This window comes from Glycine soja, chromosome 15 (assembly GCF_004193775.1).
Source record: "Glycine soja cultivar W05 chromosome 15, ASM419377v2, whole genome shotgun sequence".
Classification (NCBI taxonomy): Eukaryota; Viridiplantae; Streptophyta; class Magnoliopsida; order Fabales; family Fabaceae; genus Glycine; species Glycine soja.
Window position 1 is genome coordinate 2253441 of NC_041016.1, and position 23288 is coordinate 2276728.

The 23288-nt window shown below is 32.6% G+C and overlaps 3 protein-coding genes and 1 long non-coding RNA gene across 12 annotated transcripts; 2 read left to right on the forward strand and 2 right to left on the reverse strand.

Moving 5' to 3' along the window:
- Nucleotides 1–603: 603 nt before the first annotated feature.
- Nucleotides 604–9549, forward strand: LOC114387978 (small G protein signaling modulator 1-like). 8 transcript variants are annotated; one of them, XM_028348287.1, is made up of 13 exons: nucleotides 604–870; nucleotides 1046–1257; nucleotides 1727–1825; nucleotides 3502–3605; nucleotides 3967–4751; nucleotides 4878–5000; nucleotides 5120–5208; nucleotides 5289–5489; nucleotides 6270–6707; nucleotides 7338–7421; nucleotides 8012–8026; nucleotides 8157–8230; nucleotides 9156–9549. In XM_028348287.1, the coding sequence occupies exons 2-13, from the start codon at nucleotides 1123–1125 to the stop codon at nucleotides 9205–9207; spliced, it is 2199 nt and encodes a 732-aa protein (XP_028204088.1). In that variant the 5' UTR covers nucleotides 604–870; nucleotides 1046–1122; the 3' UTR covers nucleotides 9208–9549. The 8 variants fall into 8 exon arrangements, 4 of the variants coding, with proteins under 4 accessions (XP_028204088.1, XP_028204090.1, XP_028204087.1 ...); XM_028348289.1 differs by having other exon boundaries at nucleotides 1094–1257; nucleotides 9152–9549; XM_028348286.1 differs by having other exon boundaries at nucleotides 1094–1257.
- On the reverse strand, nucleotides 9519–11088 carry LOC114387980 (probable peroxidase 26). The gene is made up of 4 exons (XM_028348290.1): nucleotides 10825–11088; nucleotides 10564–10746; nucleotides 10323–10482; nucleotides 9519–10075 (listed from the first exon to the last, which is right to left on the reverse strand). Exons 1-4 carry the CDS (start codon nucleotides 11062–11064, stop codon nucleotides 9642–9644), a joined length of 1017 nt encoding a protein of 338 aa, XP_028204091.1. The 5' UTR covers nucleotides 11065–11088; the 3' UTR covers nucleotides 9519–9641.
- Nucleotides 11089–13512: 2424 nt separating this feature from the next.
- On the reverse strand, nucleotides 13513–14229 carry LOC114386765. The gene is made up of 3 exons (XR_003661180.1): nucleotides 14159–14229; nucleotides 14004–14060; nucleotides 13513–13909 (listed from the first exon to the last, which is right to left on the reverse strand). It is a non-coding gene; the product is annotated as an uncharacterized LOC114386765 (long non-coding RNA).
- A 1911-nt stretch (nucleotides 14230–16140) lies between these two features.
- LOC114388724 lies at nucleotides 16141–22322 on the forward strand. Of its 2 annotated transcripts, XM_028349370.1 has the most exons (7): nucleotides 16532–16689; nucleotides 17741–17840; nucleotides 18672–18737; nucleotides 20047–20161; nucleotides 20349–20431; nucleotides 21417–21478; nucleotides 21742–22322. In XM_028349370.1, exons 1-7 carry the CDS (start codon nucleotides 16532–16534, stop codon nucleotides 21851–21853), a joined length of 696 nt encoding a protein of 231 aa, XP_028205171.1. In that variant the 3' UTR covers nucleotides 21854–22322. The 2 variants fall into 2 exon arrangements, with proteins under 2 accessions (XP_028205172.1, XP_028205171.1); XM_028349371.1 differs by lacking the exons at nucleotides 21417–21478; nucleotides 21742–22322 and adding an exon at nucleotides 20729–21410 and having other exon boundaries at nucleotides 16141–16689.
- Nucleotides 22323–23288: the final 966 nt, after the last annotated feature.

The window sequence follows — 23288 nt, forward strand, 5'->3', positions numbered from 1 at the left end:
ATAATGACAGTTTTTAATTTTGGGATGTGATTTTAAATTATTTTTTTTACTGATTTTAGACATATAAATTGTTTCATTATATTTAATTATATGAAAACTGTGAAATTGAATATTAGATTTTTTGATTTTTTGTTGCTTATTAGATTTATTTTCATACCATTTTTATTATTATGTTTTTATTTATTTCAAACATCAGTAGAATTCAATATGAATTACTGAAAAATAATTTAATATTATATTTTTCAATTTTTCATTGTTTGTTGAATTTATTTTTGATATAATTTTTATTTTGTTTATCTTTTTTTATTTCAAACATTATTTAAGTTTCATATGTAAATAAATTTAATAGAATAAAAGAACAAAGTAAATAATCTAAAAGATAAAGGACTGTATTTTAGCTTTTGAAAAAAAAAAAACAAAAATGTTGAGTAGGATATGTTAACAAGAAAATGATACAACTTTTTTCAATTAATGGACGCGTTTTTATGGGTGGTTTTGTAGCGGTGATTTATGACTGAGTTAAGTAGTCAGTAGTTAGATTATATTTTTATTTGAGAACTGTTAAAGAAACATTGTATTAAATGATTAATTTATTAATAGTTTGAAGGCTTTTAGCATTTGGCAAAAGAAAAGGGTCTTTTCACCTTTTCACTGTTATTTGAGCGAACGACGATGCACGCACGGAGGAGGTTCTTCTCTTTCTCAACCTGAACTCACTGACAACTTCAACCTCCACTCATTGCACAGTGCACGCCACTTTCACAACGCTAACCCTTTCCGTTACAATTAATCTATCAACCCATTTCACCATCCTCTTCGATCCTTTCCTTTCATTACCCTCTCGATTCCATTTCCATCATTTGCATTTCGGTATGATTCATCATTCCTTAGCTTTCATTTTTCTTCTTCTTTTGCATTCTCTTCTGACCGTTGATTGTTGCTTCTTCTGTCTCTGCAAAAGAAGAACCGTTTGTTAATCGAATTTTAAAATTAAAACGATAATAATAATGAATCATTGAAGGTTCTCGTTCTGCATGAAATTTAGGGGTTTATTGACATTGCTGTGATTGATCGGTGATTGTGGTGGTTGAAGGTAGAGCGAGGGGAGTGTGCGTGACTGTGATGTATTGTGGCGAGGAAGAGAAGCAATGGACTTGTGGAAAAGCTGGGGCTGCCAATTTGCGAAAAGTGAGTTCCATCGTGCGCGACATTGGGGATCCTTGCCTTTCGCAGTCGCCTGTAAAGGTTGTTGTAACTGTAAGACTACAACAACTCTACCGTGTTTTATTAATTGCTTTGCTTATGCTCGAGTTTAATAGTTCATTTCTGCATCATCATACTCATGCACTCCTTGTTTTAATCTAAGACCGATGCTAGGCAACATTTTGTTATTTATTGAACAATTTGTTAGGATTAGTCTGAAGGATAATCTGTCAAAAGCATCTTCTGTAATTTGATGCTTGTCCATCAATTGATGAAGCCCTAGAACTTCAGGACTTTTGCACTTTCCAAGGTGTTTTATAGGTGGAATTCATGCTGTGATTTTGAAATTCTCACACTTCCCGTTTGCAATAGAAACTATATATATTAGTGGAGATTCCTCACTTTTTCATTTGAACTGTTGGGCATCTAAGGAGATCCTGTTGTTTGTTTGTTATAAATTATAGATACAAAATCTTGTTATAAGATGACTTGTTTAATGATTTTATTATTCTTCATGGAGCAGGTAAACAGAATGCTTAAGTCAGACAAATGGCAAACCATGTCTGATAGTGAAGGAAAGGTGTTTGGTTTTCGGAAGGCACTAAAATTGATCGTGTTAGGGGTATGTTGTCATTTATGCTGTGGTTTTTTTATCTGTCTACACCATTATCTTTGTCATCATCTGTTCATCACAATAATCATCTTCTTCCAGTTTAGGATGCTGCATGCTCATGAATTTGGTGCACCTGGTCATGTTTTATTGGACAATAATGATTGTGGCATGGTAGTAATGGATTTGAACAAACATGCCTAACTTTGTGTAATATCAAGTTAGTTTTAGTGTCTGTAAGGTTGTTGAGGCTTTAGATTGAGGTGTTCTTTGTGAGCTGTTGACTTGTTTTTCTTGAATTTTCATTCCAAAGGTGAAAATTGATTTGCAAATTACCAGTTTGGCATAAGAGCTTAATTTCCCAATGGTGCTTAAGTAATAGAGAGTAGGGATAAATTTTGGGCATGGCATGAGGAAGAGTGATTTTTAATAATATTTTGTTGAAGCCATATATATCCTTGGGCATCAGGCTTCAATGTAAGGAGGATTTATTTATTTATTATTTATTACTTTTAATGAAATCATGGATGTTGCCCACAACTTAAAGGTGGGTTTGTTTTTTAAAATTAATGAAAGCACAAGGTTACACAATGCAGTACTTGTTAATTTATTAGATATGAAAGTCACTTTGGTATATGTAATAACGAGAAAATTAAACTACTGGTATTTTATGTTTGGTGTTTTGTAAATGTGATAAATAGGCATTTTCCATAACTTTTTTCTGCAAGAGCTCAATGAATTGAACCTAGTTTACATTCACTGTGCTGTGTTCAATGCTTTGTTCCCATTGTCAACAAAAAAATCAGTTCAATCACTAAAGTTTTGTTTTCATCAAGGCATTTCAGGAAAGGCTCATGTCCCCTTTAATACTGAATTTATACACATAGCAAAATTGATATCCATATGACCATAACACCTTTGTTCATCATATAGGATTGAGTCTATTTTGCTTTTGGGGGTCCTATTGAGCCATTCTGCAGCTTTCAGATGATCTGATTGTGATGCCAGAACTCTGGCTGTTTTAATTTATTTGCTGAAGGCCTAATAAAATGCATTGTTTATCATATTCACAAAACATTTTATAGAATGGCTTTTATTTATTTTTCTCATTACTATATAATATACCCCAGTGACTTCCAGATCTACCATTTAACAAATAGTACATAACTCCACAACTCCCTTAAGTTGTGGTCTAGTGGCACACCTTCAATAACAATATTATCAAACAACACACTACCACTAAATTGTATGCCATGCCCATGAGTGAGTCTTACTCATTATTCTTTTTACACCATAGTAGGAATTAATCTCTAATTTATACCAATTTGGTAATATGCACAGCAATTTGCATCTTTGGTATAAAAAAAGTTGTTTTTCTTCTGTTGTATTATTCCCACATATATGTGTTTTTATTTATCAATAACATCAAAAGAAGCTTCAAGCTTTTTTTTCTGGGTCAGCCAATCTGGTTACTTTCATGCTGCATTCTGAATATAGTTATTGTAGATTACTTGATATTTAACTTAAATTTTTAAATTTAATTTCCTTTTGCATCAGTATGAATGTATAAATCTGTACTCTAGAAGCATCAAACACCTGAGCTTCAATTTTTCTTTCTCAAATTTAAGCTAATAAATGAATTGTTGGTCTTTCTGATTTGTTACACTTTTTTATTCCTTGCTTGTTAGGGTGTAGATCCATCAATAAGACCCGAAGTTTGGGAGTTTTTACTAGGTTGTTATTCGCTGAGCAGCACTGCTGAGTATCGAAGAAGGTTGAGAGCAGCTAGGAGGTGTGGGTCCATCCACTTTCTTTGACTTTTTCTCTCCTGTTTTATGGATCTTATATGCATCTATTTTGCACATAATGAATGTTGAATCTGATCTTTAGCCAGGAAAGTCTCATCTTAGAACTTGCTAAATTCAATATTTCTATCATGGATGACTGTGACTATATGTCAATGCATGCATGGCTACCTTCCTTTGGCATCTGGCAACTATTTATGTAATTGTGTCAATGACTGGAAGTGTTATTGTAAAATGCATTTGGCATTCAATGGCCATATGATTTGTTTCGGCTAGGGTAGCACCTTTCCTAGGTTTTTGAACATGTAATTATTACTTGTTGACATCCACGAGAAACTGTCCTTGCAGGGAGCATTATAGTGACCTGATTAAACAATGCCAAACAATGCATTCAAGTGTAGGAACTGGTTCATTGGCATATGTTGTTGGATCCAAAGTAATGGATATGAGGACTTCATCCAAAGATGGACGGAAATCACAAGCTAAAATAGAAGGATCAACTTATGATAATAATGTTGAAGTAGGGAAATGTTATGATAGGAGCATTATTTGTACAGAGGTAGAAAATTCAAGCCATTGGGAAAGCTCCAATAATGGGGTTGACCTAGTTAGCTTGAGAGTAAGTGCTGATAATGCAGCATGTGATTCTTCTGGTAAAAAAAACTCCAGTTCCCCAAAGTCAGGGGGAGAAGAAGAGGAATCAGACCGTGTAACTGAATGTAGTTTTGATTTTCCTCCTTTATCGGTCACTAATCTGTTTGAGAAGAGTGGTAAAGATAAAAATTCAGGCACAGAGCATGGGGATAAACTTCCTGCACCAGAACAATCAAGATTTGAAGTTGACAGTATGCATAGCTTTCAAATTAATAACAATGTAGAGTTAGTTATTGAATCGAATTGCCAACAACCTCTTGCTACCTTAAATCCCATGGACTCTGAAATTGGAATTGCTTCACCTGATGAGGAAGAACCAGAACTTCTGTCTGAGAATCAAGTTTATGAAGCGCAGATGGTAAATCAACTGAAAATATCAGATGTTCCACAGCCAGCAATGATAAGATCCCCAATTTCTCAAGGATGGCCTGTCAATGAAGAGAGAGTATCAGAATGGCTTTGGACCTTGCATAGGATAGGTACCTAAGTTGTATAGTGTGTCTCCCTCTCCCCTCCTAGTTTAACAGAGTTTATTTATTCTTTTTGACAACAGCATATATTTTATCCTGATATTCTTTCTAGCTAATGGGGTTATTATTTTTCAGTTGTTGATGTTGTGAGGACTGATAGTCATCTTGAATTCTATGAGGACAAGAGAAATTTAGCTAGGATGTCAGATATTCTTGCTGTCTATGCATGGGTTGATCCTTCAACGGGGTATTGCCAAGGTTATATTTTTTCCTGGGAATTTCTTGACTTCTTGCTGATAATTGTGTTCTATTTGTAGTTCTATTACGCTGACTCTGGATGCCAAAACTTATCTTTTCACTGAAATATTTGATTTTAGGTATGAGCGATTTGCTGTCTCCCTTTGTTGTAATCTTTGAGGATAATGCAGATGCATTTTGGTGTTTTGAGATGCTTTTAAGGAGAATGGTATTTGCAAATTTGACTAAATTTCAACAATGTAACTTGGTTTGTGGTGACTGACTTGTTTTTCTTTGACATATTTCCAGAGAGAAAATTTTCAAATGGAAGGCCCAACTAGAGTGATGAATCAGTTGCGAGCATTATGGCATATTCTTGAACTGTTAGACAAAGAAATGTTTGCCCACCTGTCAAAAATTGGTGCTGAAAGCCTTCATTTTGCATTTCGTATGTTGCTAGTTCTCTTTCGAAGAGAGTTGTCTTTCAATGAGGCTCTTTCAATGTGGGAGGTTTGTGCTTCATCCCCCCCTCTCCACCCAGAAACCCATTAATCTTTTCAATAGTTAGTCCTTTTCTGAACTACTTTCTTGTGTATCTGCTTCTGCTTGGTTGCTACTGTATCTAAAGCAAGCAAATCTAGTTTTGCTATTGATTTTTGAGGTAGAGTTGAATAAGTTAATTGGAAGGTGAAGAATCAGCTTACATACTGTGTGATTGTTAGTTTGATTGGGGTCTTGGAAAACATTTATATGAATTCGAGTAATTTTTTCTCAATCTACTGTCAAATTGAAAGTTGTTGTCATATAGTTCATATTTATAAAATCTTATGTTATACTAGTGCTAAAATTATTTAATATTCTATTCATATACGTCAAAATTGATGTTATATATACTTTTAAAAATATATAAAAATAAGAACTCTTTGATTACATACTTATAGTCATTCAATTTTTGAGAAAATTTGACAAAAACAATTAAGATATATAATTTAAATTCAACTATTGGATTGATAAAAAAACACATTTTTATATAATTATTGATTGTGTAATGATTGGTGTAACTTATAACAATGTAATTTTATCCCCCCCCCCCCCCCCCCCTTCCCCAATATATAAGGAGAGTATTGATTAAGAATTCTTATTATTGTGAAAAATGAAAACTATAAATTTGAATAATTAGATCATATTTGAATGGTTAAAATTAAAGTGTGCCTTTTTTTTGTGAACCCTTTTGATACATCATTATTTTAGTTCATCAATTCATGATCGCAATATTCTTGTGTAGTGCAGATGATGTGGGCAGCTGACTTTGATGAATCCATGGCTTATGATTTAGAAGAGAACTGTCTGGAAGCATTGGAGTTACAACTTCCTAGAGACTCAAGCAATGATATGAGAGAAGAAATTGCAGATAGTGATGGTGGTAGTGTGAAGAGTGGTTCACGGTCAAATCATAATGAAAATGACAACACAAAAGCCAGCCCACAGTCAAATCATGAAAGAGCTGATCACTCAGTATATGACAGCAAATTGAAGTCGCTCTCATCCCATACCTTTTGTGGCTTGGCAAGGAATATCTGGCCTAGAAATCATCAAGTTCAAATGAGCAGTATTTCCTTAACAAGGAAAGGAAATAATGAGTTGGCCATATTTTGTGTTGCAGCAATTCTTGTTTTAAACCGTCAGAAGATCATTCGAGAAACTCATTCCTTTGATGATATGATAAAGGCAGGTGCATTGATCTTTTGTTTTACTCAGCATTTAATTACTGCTATGAAAGTCATAATTAGTATACTATTATTACATTGTTTTATATTTTTATGTTTACATTTCATTAATTCATTAAGTAATTTCATTAAGTATAAAAAAAAGAATCAAGACAGATTAATTTGCATACTTATACTCTTATTTCTAAATGTTTGATGTTGGGTTTCTTTGTTTAAATTATGTTTTGATTTGAAAATGTGAAGTTGGTATTGCATATACTTCTTTTTTGGGAAACTTGCATAATGTTTTCAAACTAACTTGTGCTATAATTGCATATCGGTGCTATTATTTAATGAGATCTGATGCACTCTTTATTGAAAGGTGAAAGTAGCTTGTGCCTATTTGTTAACTTTATTTTCTTGCATCAACTTATACCTGAATGGTTACTTGAAACCAATTCCTTTACATTCTTAACGAGATCTGTTTTCGACTTAGTTTTTCCTTCCTCAAAATCAATTTCTTTACATTCTTTATGAGATCTGTTTTCAACTTTGTTTTTCCTTCCTTAGGTAGTTCATTCAATTCATATATACCAAATTGCAAGATTATTGTGCATTTTTTAATTGTATATATCAAATTTACATTTCATAGATGTTCAATGACAAGGTGTTAAAAATCAATGTGAAAAGCTGCATAACAAAAGCAATCAAACTCCGAAAGAAATATTTTAACAAGGTAAATCCTAAACTAGTTATTTTTCTTTGTGTGCTACTCATAAAAGAAGTCATTAACTGCTTTTGCAAATTTTATGCCATTTTTTATTTTGGTGAATGCTTAATCCTTGTTTTAATCTGTTGGAGTTACTAGGGATATGACCAAAATAGTTATTTAAGTAAAGGGCAACCCTCACCTCATCAACGTGGGGTTGAGTTAGACTCAAGCTCAAATTCTAAGATGGTATCGGAGTCTATCCTAACAGTTATTGTTGGGTCTATCACGATTCAGGCTAGGCCACCTATTATTGGACCACATGTAAATGTTCACTTTTGCCAACTTCACACTTGAAATGTCCAATCCTTGATGTGAAGTGTGTGTTGAGATCCTACATTGATTAATGATATGACCAAAATAATATATATAAGTGGTAGGCAACTCTCACTTAATTTCAGGAGTATTTATAAAAAATGTATATATTCTAATGTTTCTATATTCGTGCAAGGAATACTTAAAAATGTATTTCTTCCTTTTGTATTTATAACATTTTGCTTTTTGAAATTGAAATCTCATCTCTTGATAGGTAATCAAGAAAATGAACTATGTTGCAGAGAAAGGGGACTAAGGTAATATCATTGCCATTATACTTGAGACAGAAGCACTGAGTATCACTTATATGGCTCTGCATTTCCAAATTGGAGTTTGGTGTTAAGACTTTAGTCATTACTTATCCACTTTGGATGGGAGACTTTGCAGCTTAAAGTGGTTTTGCTTTCAGAGGTTCATCCAGCTGCTGTATGTCCATTGTCTTCATTACTCTTTTTTACGAGGTAATATCAGTTTGTTCTGCTTTGCATTTTATTAGTTTGCTTGACTTTTGATGGTGTCTATATAGATCCCTAGATGGTCTTTACCAGGCATTTCTGTAGTGTGTTGAACTCAAAAAATTCAGTTCCCTTCCAGTTCTTGGAAATTTGATGCAAGGATTATTAATGACCAAAAGTGTGTTTTGTTGGGTAGCAATGAAAGCTTTGGATATAACTATAAGCAACAAACAAAGAAGTTAATTGGCACATTTGTTAGAAGGCAAGAAATATGTGGGGAATCAAATATAGGAGCAATGTCCTATTCTATTTTTGTTGAGTGTGTATGACAATATGTCGTTGCTTTAATTTCTTTAAAACTCATCCTTGAGAAACAAAACTAAAAAATGCTGAGGGTGCTGTTGTTGCTTTTGTAGTTTCTGCCAGATGAAGAAAATTGTGCTTGTGCAAAACTACATCCCCTTTTTAAGGCATTCTAGGACCCAATTTATTTATTCCCATACCTTTTAAGGGATCGGTCTATTTTTCCACGCACTTGTGTTCTTTAGTTTGTAAATAAAATTTCACTCTGTAATTGATTAAAACATCATATGATATATTGTTTGACAATTCACGGGCTTCAGTTCATCAGCAGTGTTGATGATATATCAGGAATGATTTCAAATAATTGATTACTGGAATCTCCTCTAGAAATTTGATTTTAGATTATTCAAATTGATTATAAAATCGATCAAATGGGATACCATGCAACATATCTTTTTTAATTTTCTTGTTTAGCTTTTCTTGTTTAAGTTAGGAGTATGTTCTGTCAGTAATGCATTTGATTTCCTGAAGATCCTTTTTACGATGGTTTCCCTTTTAGTATTTGATTTTTTTTTTCATTACTCATTGTATTGATATATTCTCTCTCCTTTCCTCCTCTTGAAGCCAGTGAAAAGATTGACAAGGGGATTTTTCATCACTCTGGTTGCTCCCAGGTTTGATCAATTTGCAGTCTTGGATACCTGGCACAGGTTACGCAAACAATTCTCTTTCTTTGAACTTTTGGTTCAGCTCATTTCTGGAGAAAGTCGTACAAAATTTATTTCTACCCAGAGGATTTGGAGTTCGGAAAAAGCACACGCATACAAGTAGAAATAGAGGGTGAATATGTCACGGGATTGTTGTAAGATATGGAAACAATGTAGTCAATTTTTGTGGGTGTTTGAATTGACAGAGGATAGGATTTATGTTTTATACATACATACTACATCAAGAAGATTTTTTAGTGACTTGAATTGCTGGAACTCATAAATTACAAAGGATAAAGAGGGTATTATTCATAATTCATGTATTATTCTTTACCTTAAAAATACAAACAAATCTGTTTAAATTGGGCATATCAGATTCCACTCTAAACATCCGATTTCGCCTCCTACTAATTTGGGTTGCCCTTATTTGTGTATCGGCAATATCGGCGTATCTCTCCTTGGTTTCCTGTTAGAACCCTGTAATTCCCCATCTTGTACATTGATGTAGCAAAAGATTTCCGAAAATCTTCAAATCCAACGGCGAACTCCTCGGAGATCTGTTTAGTGTCATCACTATATAGTAATTGTTGATCAACTCCCAGGACAGTTTCGTGGGATAGGATCCTTCCGTAGTATGATTCTGTGAAGTTGTAACTTGATCCTGATTCTGGGTTTAGGTATACCAGAGGGTCTGCTTGTCCTTTCTTTCTTGGCGGACAAAGTTTTCTCAATGACTCTAGAAAAGTAGCACTCATGCTCGGGTCCGGTTTTCCGGAACCATTGTAGTTATAGAGCCGGTCAACAATAAAGCTACAATGTGTTCGGCCCATCGTGTGTGCTCCTGTGTTGATGTCCAACAAATTTTAGAAACGTTATTTTTATTGCTTACATGGGTGCCTTAACCAGAAACATTCTATATATATAAAAGAGATTTGAACAAATATTTTTAACATGCTTAGTTTTCATAAAAATAAATGCATTATCTTAAAACACAATTTACAATAAATTATTTATAATAAACTATAAAATATATAAAATTCTTAACATATTTTTATATTTACATCTGGATTGTAAGTTTGCCGCCTTACCTAAAAGAGTGGTCATGTCTACTTCATTCAAGTTCCTGGATTTGAAATATTCCAGGACTTTCTGCTGCAAGACGGATGGTGATGGCAGGTCTACTGATGCAGCATCTGATTTCATGCCATCCTTCCTACCTGTTAAAACTGGGTAACCTGGTCCACCTGCCTGTTCCCATCAATCCTCAAATAAGTTAGTTTGATATGGAGGGGCTAGTGGTAGAAGGAGTTGAAAGTAGCCTAGAAGTACCAGTTTAACAGCATCCCTGGTGGCCAGGTGGAGTATATCAGCACATGAGACAATTCCAGGGCATCGTGATTCCAGAACAGTTTTGATCTTGTCAATGGCTGCAAATCCTCCAAGCCCCCGGTTTTGTGCTGCTTTTTTCTCCGGATTTGCTCCTTCGTCAAGCAGAATTGATGCATCACATCCCTAGGCCACAAAATATTGTTTGCTGAAAGGTAAGTCACAAAACACCAACTAACACTAACTAGAAACTATAGTACATACAGTGACAAAACAGTCAGCATAAACCAAGCGGAGGAGCTTTGCCGTAATGCTTCTGTCATTCTTCCAAAACAGGTTCACTTGGTGCCGGACATACTCCTCTGCATCACGGCATGTATTGGTGACCTTGTAATAATGCCAGCGCAAATTTTGTGTTTTCACCTCTGCATCTGCCATTCCATAACACATGCTCACCACTACAAGAGCTACTAGCGGGAAGGCCACACACATAACTCTTCCCATTTTGTGTCACTGTAATTAAAACTAAGCTTGTTTGTTGTTAATTTATAGCACACACTGTCCTCGTGGCACAACCGACCATAACATCAGGGTAAAGAAAAAAATATTGAAAGGACTCTGAACAATGAAATCTAATCCAAGCATTACGGCACCTTGTGACGGAAGAGTAAGGCATGGAGCTGTACGTTCACATGCACGAAGCAGTTTTCAACATCCTTCTAAGCCATTTAATACTGCTGTGACGTGGGTAGCAAGGAACGTGCTTTGCATGTGACAACGACTTGGATTTGGGGTCTAAATCTAATTCTCTAATCACGAAAAAGAAAAAGGTCCTTTTGTTGATCCAATATTTCCTACAAATCGAGAAAACTATTATGAGTTTTCCTATGTAATTAACAGTGAGTATTATGGATACAAGGTGCATGTAAGTTGTAACCTATATCTGTCATCATTCTCTGATTATTGATTAATCTATGGTGTGGCATGCGCCATCTTATTGGTCTCATTGCAGGATCCGGTTAATTCTCTTTTTCTTACGTTGAAATCACGAGCACGTGCACTGAATAAATTACGAGTGATAACTGAAACAACTCAATTACTCAACAATATTGGTATTAATTATTACCCAGCAGAGAAAAAAGAATCCAGCATTCCTAATTTATGAATAATAATGGGTTTATTCTTTCTTTAAACACACTTTGCGATGCTTACCTTAACGCAACTTAATGTTAAAGCTTTTGACTGTTTAATACGATCGAAAAAACGCTTCCAGTCCCAGTTCCAGTGGCTTGTAGAGTATGCAAGTGACAAGTAAAGATGACGCTGGAAAAACACGTTTACTTGAAAATTAAACTTATCATCCTCGTATAAGCAAAGTTGGAGCTGATTTTTGTCGGCAGGGAAAAAAGAGTGTTAAGAGTTTTTGATAAAAGTTGTAGAGAGATGGAAATAAGAAAAAAAAATTAAATATTACTTTAGATAATACTCAAAATTGAATATTACTTTAGAAGGTGCTTAAAATGAATATATCATATTGCATAATTGAATATTACTTTACATAAAATCTTATATAATTAAATTTATAACTAACTAAACTAAATCTTATATAATTAAATTTGTAACTAACTAAACTAATTTATATCTGTTATAGTTTTCACATTAATAGATCTAGCAATTATTAAACAAGCTTAAATTGTATTTTAACCAGCGAAAGCTATTCTGTAGTTAAAGAGACTTTTAATTTATATGTCCAGCAAATAATATTTCCATCATATCGCATAATTAATCGTTTAGGTTGAGTGAGGAATATATCGTTTCCTCTTTCTTGTGAATGTGCTCTAAACACCGTGTTATGACGATGATGAGTAAGGAGTAATATTAAAGCGTGGTCACAGCTTGCAATTGGCAATGCAAGAGTTCAAAGAAAACTACCTAAAACAAACATGCTGCCTTTGAGTTGAAGAAAGAAGTCCGCTTAATTAAGTGAATATGAAGTTAATTAGTTCTTAATAAAGGTTTTTTTTTTGTTATCAAGTTGTAAGTTAATTATTAATCATTCATCTTCACGTCTCTTTTCTTTCTTTCTTTCATTCGTTCGTTCATTTTTTTGTTATATTAATTATATATTTTAATCCCTTGTTTCCAAAATTCAAAATAAGATTTTGATGATGAAATAATCAAAATCAGTAATGGTAATAGTTGATCTAAACGGCTTCAGAAGATCTCAAATAAAAAGACACTGTACGCATGCTATTTTATCATTTATTCTTTTGTTTGGCATATGTACGTTTTACTAAAAATTTAAATGTTATATTTATACGACAAATGAAATATATCAAAATAACCTTCATGATAAAAAAATTTGGAAGAGGATCGATCAATTGCACTTTTTAAATTTTTTTAAGGCTATCACTATTGAATTTTTCTATTTGACAAGATTAGATGTTTTTTTTATAAAAAATACTTTGTAAAATAAAAAGGAAAATATTCTGTATTATATTATGCCTTGATATTTTTATATTTTTTTATCGGCTAATGCTAGTTATTAATTATTAATTTTTGTTAGTAAAATCATTCAAAATCACAGTTTTTTCCTTCTCCCTTCACCATTAACTCAACCTTAAAATCTCCCTTGACATTTTTATAATGATGGATTTAAAATTTTATTGGTCAATTTCTTTTCATATAAAATATATTTTTTGAAAATCACATATTTACCAATTTCTTTCACAGATAGCGTGTGTTTGCACAGAATTGTTTTAAAAATCATTTCAGTAATAAATTATTGTGACAATTGATTATGTCAAACAAATTTTATATGTATTACACCAGAAATTATTTAAAGATAATTTATTTCATTTCAGTTATCTAAAACAATAATTTTCATAGTAAAATTGCTAAAAATTTGATAAACTTCAGCTCATGTATATTTTTTTAAAATTATATTCACGAAAATATAAAATAAATTGAAAAAATAAAGCAAAAGTTGGGCTTCCATGAAGTTTATAAGTACATCCAATTGGATATTTTTTGTTTATATGGGTTTTTTATGGGCCAATAGAGCTATTGGCACCACCAACCTTTGAAATTCCTCTTTTTTTCCAGAATTCCTACACCCCCTCCCCTTCAGCTCAGACTACTCTCCAAGCCGTTGACATCAAACCAATTGCGTCTGGCATGGCTCACACTCTCCCCGACGATGATGGCAAGTCGTCCTCTGTCGCTGGGGTTTACGCTGTTCATTGGGGTTTCGATGGTGTGGTGTTGGTTGTGTTCAACAGAAGCATACATCCCTTATGCTCCCAAAACATGGTTTGCGAAATAAGGCACCTTTGGTGAAGAATTGACACTAACAATACAAGTGAGAGTAAATAGGTTTGCGAAATAAGGCACCTTTTAAGAAAATCCTAGATGGGAGAAACAAGCTTTTATAGGAAGAAAACCTGTTTATAAACTTTTGCTGAGAGCGGGAGAATTATCATCAAGAAGACCAACTCATTCTACACAACAAAACAGAGAACAGATAGGGGTTACGAGAGAGAAAAAATGATCCAATAGACATTCAAAAATTCAATTAAAGGAAAAGATAATTGGATACCTTTCTCTTAAAATTTTGGTAGAGTTTCCTAATACACATCGGTGAATATTAGCAATCCCCTGTTAAAAAACCTATCAGAAAAAAAAAAAACTTATACTGACGGTACGGTTGACAACGTGCGACTATTTATTATTTTATCATGATGTAATTCAAGTTGTTGATTTGTTGATTTTTTGTCCTAGAAATATAATTTTATTAATTAAATATGTTATTATGTTGACACAACAAATACATTTTCTTAATTTTATAAATATGATGTTTTTTTTTTCTAAATTACGAAAAACTCTTTGTACCGAACCAATAGAAAAAAAGTAACTTTATTATATCTTTTTTCAATAATTGTGGAGAAAACGACTTTGCTTTTTTTTTTTAAAAAAAAAAAATCCAAATAAACTCAAAAGTGCCTTTATTTTTGTAAAAATTGTTAATTATTACATTCAAATAAAAAGTTTTGCTGTGTAACGCACTATGTCCCAATAAAAGAAACACAATTTACGTAAGCTTATTTGTACGAACCTTTCATAATTGATAGTGATTAATTTTAATAGTATATATTGAGTAATAAAAATTGCAATTTGAGTAATAAAATTCCGTACATTTATTCTTAAGTTTATAACTTTTATTATTTATTGGGTAATATTTATTAAGGAAAGTAATTTTAGAAAAAAAAAAAACAGATACTCGGTTTTTTGGGAGTATGGAATAAATTATTTAATTATATATTAAAATGTATGAATTAAATTACAATATATTCTTTCAGGTACATTATCAATTGAAATATATTGAAAATTACAAAATCAAAAATGAATCTCATTATATAAAAAATGGGATGATTAAATTTATATTTTTAATAAATTTTAATCATTAATAAAAAAAATATGTATTAAAGAGTGTATTATTAACATTTTTCTTGTGAGAATTTAAAAATAATCACTTACTCTATATTTCACTAGTCAAGTCTAAACATGTTTCACTCATCACATTAGTCTAAGTTATGCCTAGTATATTTAATAAAGCACCCTAACAAAATAACAATTACTATCTCAATTAAGAAGAACCAATTTTAAAAGTAAAAGTTAGATTTAGAAGAAATTTCACCCAATTACTATTAGTATATTTGGAAAATACATAAGAATCAATGCTCTACAAAATTATAATGATACCATAAAAAATAAAATAAAAATATTTATTATTTTACCTTCATCATAATTAATTAATTTTCACCATAAAACTAATCCTACCACACTCTGTATCCCCCTCGTTCACCATGCCCTAACCAAGGTGAATCATGATTTACCGAAGTGAATAATATAAGTGAGTGAATGTAGTATCCTTTGATTTGTCATTGCAATAAGCCAATAAGTATGGAAGAAAACCCATTCTTAAGAATATTTTAGGGATTTGAATTGTTGAATAAGAAGCAATGGTCCTGTATCTTGTTTCATCTTTTCTCCCCCGAAGTTTGTGTTCGTATTTGAACGTCTCTTTGTGCTTATTTGTCGGAGGTTAGCATGTAGGAGTTATTATTATTTTCTTTTGCCAAATTTAGACACTATATAAGGAATTTACTCAACATTTATTAGTTTTATAAGTTTATTTGAATTTCTTTTTTTGTAAAATACTATATATTTTTATTTTTTTATTGATATAAATAAAAAAACTAAAATAAATGTCATTCTGATGAAAAAATTAGAAATAAATAAAATTTTATTGAGTAAAAAAATTAAGGGAAATATTTTTGTAAAATTTATAACTAAAAACAAAGAAAGACTTACAATGAGATGAATTAAAATGAAGATTTATTCGACAAACTAAAAAGCGTTACGCTGTTGAAATATTAATACTTACAAAATAAATTTAAAAAATCTTACAGAGAGAAGGAAGATATGGCTGACAAGATAGAGCACGCAAAAGAGGGGAAAAAAGGAAACGGAGGGCAAAAGGGTCATTTTGTTCTCAGCATAAGAAGTTCGTCCCATACAAATTCTATGTATAGTGGCCCAGTGGGTAAGGAGTTGCAGAAAATCTTAATTCCTAAAAAGGCCACTTTTTTTTTAAAAAAAAAAAAAAATTAATACCCTTTGTTTCTCTGCAGTTTCAATTCCACCTTCAATCAAAACTCCTCTGTCTTATCTCTCTCTTCTATTACCTTCCTTCACTCTTACGACTATCGCTTTCGCACTTCTCTCTCTTCGATTTTGATTTTGGGTTTGTTTTTTTAATTTATATTTTCCCCCTTTTCAATTTTGTTCATGGTGTTGAGCGTGTCACGGTAATTGGCGGGAAGTAACCGTCAATTCCGATAGCCCTTTGGTGTAAAGCTTGAAATTTGAGGCGTTTGAAGGAAAAAAAGGGTTTATCGTTTCGTCGTGGATGGCGAACCCATCTGGGAACCATCAAGAACACACGCACGTGGTGTCATCTTCTGCTCCGGAGACTTCAGGTGCGGCTCTCGCCATGAAGCACAACCCTGGCATATCCCTCGATTGGACCGCAGAAGAACAAGCCATTCTCGAAGATGGACTCTCCAAGTCAGTTTCTTACTTTTTTTTGTGTTTGTGTTTGATTTGAGTTTTTTTTTTTTTTTTTTGTTTCTGGAGATTGGTGGTGTTTTTTTAGTGTTCTACATATATGCAATTGTCAAATCCTATCTTTGTGGTTTATGTGGTTTCTTGTGATTGGAAGTGGGTTTTGATGGATTTCTAAGTGAGCTATGGTTTCTAGGCTAGCTCAAGTTCAACAACAAATCGAATTCATTTTTCTTTTTTGAAGCAAGTTTAATGAGCTAATTAGTAATTACTACCCTTAGTGTTAATTGAATTAAATATTTTAACCTCAATTATGTTCCACTTTGTGACTATCAATTAATAAACCTTTTTTAATATTCAGTCAAATGAAAAAAATTACATACTAATAAAACTAATATTCTTATTAATAATTATAATAAAAAATGTACATTGAGCCGGCTAGCTAACGAGTCGATATGTGAACTGAAAAGCTCAAGCTTGTTTGTAATGAGCCAAAATGCAAGTGGTCTCATGAATTCAGTAAACTCACTTCCAATTTGACGTATAGATGACCTTTTCAAGCTTAAGCTTTCAGTATGAGTCTGAGCGTATCCAAAATTCCAAAATCTTTTTGGGATTTGGGTGTTCAGAGCTTTTTTCAAAACATGTTGTTATTGTCTTTTTTTTGTCATCATCTTGTAAATGCCTGCTTACTTCTGTTTGCACAAAGACTTACTAGCAACTAGGACAATCCAAAACTGAAATATATGTATGAGTTAAGATATCTTCTGTTGGTCGAACCTCATCTTGTTCTGGTTGCAATGGCAGTTTGAAATCAATACAACATCAGGAACCAAACTTTTTAGATTAATATCATTATCAAAATCTTTCAATAGTCATATTTAATTAATTTCTTAAATATCAAGCTTGATTTTCTTTCTGTACTTAGATTGCATGATAAATTCGTTTTTGTTGTCTTACTGTTTGACACTTGTCTTTGTTTAGCAATCTGTGTTTATGAATTCCTATATGGGTAGTCATTAAATTAATGAAGATTCCAAAATTTCCCTTTTAGGTATGCCTCGGAATCCAACATAGTACGCTATGCAAAGATAGCCCTACAGCTACAGCATAAAACGGTTCGTGATGTAGCACTGAGAGTCAGGTGGATGAATGTAAGTTATGCACTTGTTGGTTGCTGTCTTAAGTTGTTTATGTCTTTCTGAAAACCTATTTCCCACAAGTTGATAAGGTTGCTGTTACATGAGGTGTTTAAGTGTGTGACCCATTGATTATTGAACAATTTGGATCATGTATCTAGTATCTACAAGGTTGCAGGTTCCAACTTATCATGATTCTTTTTTAGAAGATTGTCTTAAAAGTATTCAAGGGTTTCATGTGGGTATGTCATGGTTGTGCAAATTTCTTGTTTGCTGGACACCTGAGAATCTTATCTTAGATATGTTGTTGCATGATAGATCTTCCAAGTTCCAAATATTGGAACTATGTATTTATAAATTTGATCAGGTTTTAGCCTCTTGTACCCTCCCTTATGGATTTTTCATGGCCTGTTCTTCAGCTTAGGTAAAGATTCTTAATATGGTTTATTGAATTACATGAGATACTTGATAAAAAATTTCAAGACTAATCATCTTTTTGTCTTCGTGAAAGAAAAGGGTAAATGATGACTGGTTCCTCCATTAGAATGACTAAGACACTTTTTCTCATAAGTTCTTAAAGAGACTAATCACTCCCCACCACCCTTATTAACGCAAAAAGAAATAAGGAAGCTTACTGTTATTTTTGGGATTGCTTTATACTTAGTTTCTGAGATCTCTTCGTATAATGACATTTTTTGATAAGTTAAGAGACTGATCACTCGCCACCACCCTTAATAATGCAAAAAGAAATAAAGAAGCTTACTGTTATTTTTGGGATTGCTTTTATACTCTTAGTTTATGAGATCTCTTATTATAATGACATTTTTTTTTTCCATTTTCTTGCAGAAGAAAGAAAATAGCAAGAGAAGGAAGGATGATCATAATTTAACTCGGAAAAGTAAAGATAAAAAGGTACTGCTTCCATTAATTGGATATTTTTATAAACATCATAGTAATTTTGTGATTGTTTTGTGTTCCACTCTTATGCATGCCTTCGGAGATCCTTTTTAAAATGTCTTTCTCTAATCTATGAATGTTAGTTGTTCCTAAACCTATCTATGTGAGTGTATATGTTGAATACTCCATTTTTCTTGCTTGCTCATGCTGGGACCCAGGGACTCCTAATTTTAAGTTTCAACACATGCATATTTAAGTGAGAGAAATTTATCTTTTATAACCTACTTCTATGGGTAAATCCTACTTGATCATCTACAGATTGGTGTTTCCTTTTGTTATGTGGATCGTTAGCTGACCTCTGGACATGTGCTTCTGTAGTTTGTGTATATGCCTGTGGAAAATCCCTTTCCTTAGTTCATAATACATCAAACAAATCATCTCTTCAACTGAGACCATCTGGCCTTTTTTTTTCCATCTCACTTTCTACTTACTTTTCTATAAGAAAATGATGACGTCTGCTTTTAGAATTCATCTGCAAACATATACACATCATTACATATTGATATTATTAGTTATTACTGGGTTAGCTCCTGGCTGTATTATTTTTCCACCAAATGCTGCAAAATATTACTGAGAGAAGATTTGATATCCTTTTTGTTAATGGTCACCTTTTCTTATTTGTGTGGCAAGCCTATTATCAGGCTTTTGAAATTTGTAAAGCTTATAAACTTATCTAGAGCTCATTTTTGCCAAAATACTAAGGAGAGAAAAATAAGCTTTGCTTCCACATCTTCTCACTAAACATGGTTAGCTCCCATGAAAATATTATCCCTATTTTCCAACTCTAATTGTCCAAAAGTATTTAAGCATTAAGTTATTCTGGCACCTTCTGTTGCTGGACTTCTAGAAGTTTCATTTCCAAGGAGCAAATTTGCTTGAATGTTTCATATGGAATTTGAGTTTTGCTTACATTGTGTTCCTTTTACCCGTGTAAGGATTTCTCAGAAAATTGCATGATGATGGTTTTATTGTTGTTTTAGTTTTGGAATAGACAGAATATTGTAAGTGTTAAATTTTCTAACCAGGAAGAAGCTAGCATGGCGTGTTGTTTCCTCATTTTTGGCTTGTTAAATAGGGGATGGTTTAGCATCTTGGCTGTAAGAAATATAGGAAAGTGAAACAGAGCAAAAGTAACGAAAAGGAAGAAAGCTAATGAAGTATTTGTGCATTTGTGAAATACTGGAAACTCTAGGTTCTTTCTTTATTCTAATCATATTCAGTGTGACTTTTAGATGCTTAGCAAGTTTTTTTTTTTTGTTTCCAGGAAAGGGTTTCTGATCCTGCAGTAAAGTCATCTAACTTCACTGCTCGATCCAATGTCTCCCCATATGCTCCACCAATGATTACAATGGACAATGATGATGGCATCTCTTATACAGGTTCAGTAACTTAGTTCCATACCTTGTGAATTTTTTCATTGCTTTGGATGCTGTTGTTTGCAAACATGGCAATGCAGGCTTCTATGTCTCAATGTCTCTTAGGCACTTCTTTCACCTTTGAAAAATCTTGAGTACTTGCATTTCTTTTTTAAGTGTTCAAGCTTGTGTTTTTGGTTTTCTTTTGCAGCAATTGGAGGTCCCACCGGTGACCTATTAGAGCAAAATGCACAGGCCTTGAATCAAATCTCCACAAATCTTTCCGCTTTCCAGGTGAATTGATGCTTGACCATAAATTGAATTTCTGAATCAGACTTCTTATTTAAGTATTTGTATCAACCATGTGGCTCTCAGTGTTAGGCAATTTATTTTTCCTAGTTCTCTTTTGACCTACTTTCTCTCCACGTCCTTCTTTTATATTCATTTTATTTCAGTTTGGTTAACAATATACATGCTTATTATTGAAATTACTAAATTAGGTATGAGTTGAGAAATTATGTCATTGTCTTTCAATTCTGTTTTTAAGTTTTCTTGTCTTTGCTGATAATTCTCAGTGTATGATGTTGTTAGATGCTTTGGAAGCCATATTTGAGAGTGGGGTTTCTTCAATAACTTATCTGAAAGCAACAAAACAAAGGGAAAGTAGATGTGAACAAGTATATGCTTGAGTTATTTTTATTATTTATAATAATCATTATCAATGCATATTTTCTTCAAATCAATAACCAAAAAAAAATGTTTATTTCCAAATCAATACTGATGCAATGTTTATAAACATGCCTTAATTCTGAAATCAAGAACACATAATTAAGTTAAAATACCAATACAGAGAATGAAGTGTCATTACCTTATATTGACAGAATGAGAATAACATTTCTATGCTCGGTTTAGGACTGCTTACATAAATGCAGGTAATTGTACCCTGAGTATGTTTATGTTTTATATATACTCACTGAAAATTTCCCTTTATGCTTTTATTGTTTTGTATCTTGTGCTAACTGAACTACCTACCTGGCATAGCAAATCTTGGGAGGTATTGAAACACTGAAAGTGTGGAACTGATTACTTCTGGGATAGTTCATACTTCATAATGTCTCTGCTTGATGTTCTGAAAGTGGTGTTCTAGTTTTTTTATTTCTTTTTTGGGTCCATAAGCGGTGTTCTAGTTTATCAGTACCATTTCCATTCTTAGGCCATTTTTTGTGGCTGTAAACCTCACCTGTTATTTGTTTCTGCTCTCTTTATTTTTTGTTTCCAGGTACAGGAGAACATCAATCTTTTCTGCCAAACTAGAGATAACATCCTTAAAATTATGAACGAGTGAGTTGTACAGTTTTTTGTTCTTTTCTATCTCTATTTGCAAGGAAGTGATATATTAATGTGATTTATTTCTTTCTCTTTTTATATTGTGGTTTATGAATGCTTTCTTGTCCTTTCCTATTCGAGTATAAAGGAGTTGGAATCCTAATAAAAGGAAATAAAGAATTATTTATAAATCTGAATCATATTTGTTATTTTAATCCAATTTGATTTGATGTAACAAGGCTTACTATTTTTTTTCTCATCTTTATTTTTCTTGGCAGGTTGAATGACTCGCCAGAGGTGATGAAGCAAATGCCACCTCTTCCTGTGAAGGTGAATGAAGAGCTAGCCAGTTCCATACTTCCAAGAACAAATCTCCCACCACAATCATGATAAATATTCATACTTAACCAGGCTTGCCTCTTGAATATTTCTGCCTGCACTGGGACGCAAATCATCATATTCCACCTCTGAGCAGGAGAATAACTGCCAAATGCCAATCAAGTTGACCCCAAGATTTACTTTTAGAAAAAAAGAAAGAATGAATAATTGTTGATAATCATCAAGTTGAATTAGTTTCAATAATTTTATTTTACTTTTTCTAATGCTGGTTTTCCTGCTTTTGGTTTCTCTTGTTGGCCTAACATAGTTGTACTATAGGGATTATTTAGTATTCTTGGTATTAATTGAGTTAAATTTAGGCAATTAGGTCAATAAGTTGTGGTTTAATTTTATTTATCGTCTGTTATTTTCGGTGGTACATTTCATTATGATGCATATTTTATTAGATTCTTGTTAATAATGGTCTTATGAGTATTGGTTAAGAAATTAATAAATAGGATTGTATTAAATTATGTTGTAACTTGGGAGTGCATTATAAACATTTTTTTATACTCGTCTCCATTACTTCTTTTGCCATTGTATTATTAAATGGTTAATGTTTTTACTGAGGTTGCTTTTCCCCTATCGGATAGTACTTGCATGAGTTTAATGTCGTTTTCTAATGTATGCACATGGCGGGAAATTGAATTTTGCAATCAATGCGTCTTGTCAGGTTTTTTCTGGTAACCTTAGAATGGTAGTGGTCGTGTGTGAAACATGACCTTTTTATATACCCCCCAATTATGTTAGCAAGATATTCATTCTTGTGGTGGATATTTTCTTCTTATTTTTATCTGTCATTATATTTTTTTAGTTTTAGCTAGCGGTTGAGTCTCGCTTTTAAATATTTTGTATATTTGCCTGTTGAATGGTAGTCCTACTCCCACTGGTTGAGTGCTTGATGTTGACAATTTGTCAATGCCGTTGAGATATTTCTAATCATAAACTTGATTTTTAGTTGTATTTTTGGTATTATTATTATAATCCAACTAGACGAAGTGTACCTTTTTAATTTTAAAGACATCCATTTGATTTTTGTATGATAAAACTTCCGAAATCTGTCGTAGTTGACTACACAGGCTTAGACGTGGCCTAAGAATTTAACTGGCTAAAAATAAGTGGTATGGTTTGGTTTAACGGGCCAAAAATATGAAGGTTTCTTGTTCAAGTTTGGAAATTATTTTGGTCATATTAATATTTATTAGCAATTAAATGTTGCGTACCGTGTGGAGGGGTTTCACGAATCATGAAAATGTGATTGTAAATGCATTGGAGTTAGCAGTTTTAAGTAGTTTTCAGAAAATTTATAGTAGTATTGTATATAAAAGAAAATTTCCATCAAATTTGCCATGTGAATTCTGAAAAACTTCGTTTGATATTTAGATGAAATTTAATTAACACATACTTTTTTATAATGACTAGGGTAAATGGTGTTTCGCTGTTTTTC

Coding starts and splice junctions, on each gene's coding strand:
- LOC114387978 (XM_028348287.1), top strand. CDS start 1,123: ATGTATTGTGGCGAGGAAGAGAAGCAATGGACTTGTGGAAAAGCTGGG. Junction 1,258..1,726: donor CTGTAAAGGTTGTTGTAACT/GTAAGACTACAA, acceptor TTCATGGAGCAG/GTAAACAGAATGCTTAAGTC. Junction 3,606..3,966: donor AGGTTGAGAGCAGCTAGGAG/GTGTGGGTCCAT, acceptor CTGTCCTTGCAG/GGAGCATTATAGTGACCTGA.
- LOC114387980 (XM_028348290.1), bottom strand. CDS start 11,064: ATGGGAAGAGTTATGTGTGTGGCCTTCCCGCTAGTAGCTCTTGTAGTG. Junction 10,483..10,563: donor CCAGGGATGCTGTTAAACTG/GTACTTCTAGGC, acceptor TGATGGGAACAG/GCAGGTGGACCAGGTTACCC. Junction 10,076..10,322: donor AGACATGACCACTCTTTTAG/GTAAGGCGGCAA, acceptor ACATCAACACAG/GAGCACACACGATGGGCCGA.
- LOC114388724 (XM_028349370.1), top strand. CDS start 16,532: ATGGCGAACCCATCTGGGAACCATCAAGAACACACGCACGTGGTGTCA. Junction 20,432..21,416: donor CAAATCTTTCCGCTTTCCAG/GTGAATTGATGC, acceptor TTTTGTTTCCAG/GTACAGGAGAACATCAATCT. Junction 21,479..21,741: donor ATCCTTAAAATTATGAACGA/GTGAGTTGTACA, acceptor TTTTCTTGGCAG/GTTGAATGACTCGCCAGAGG.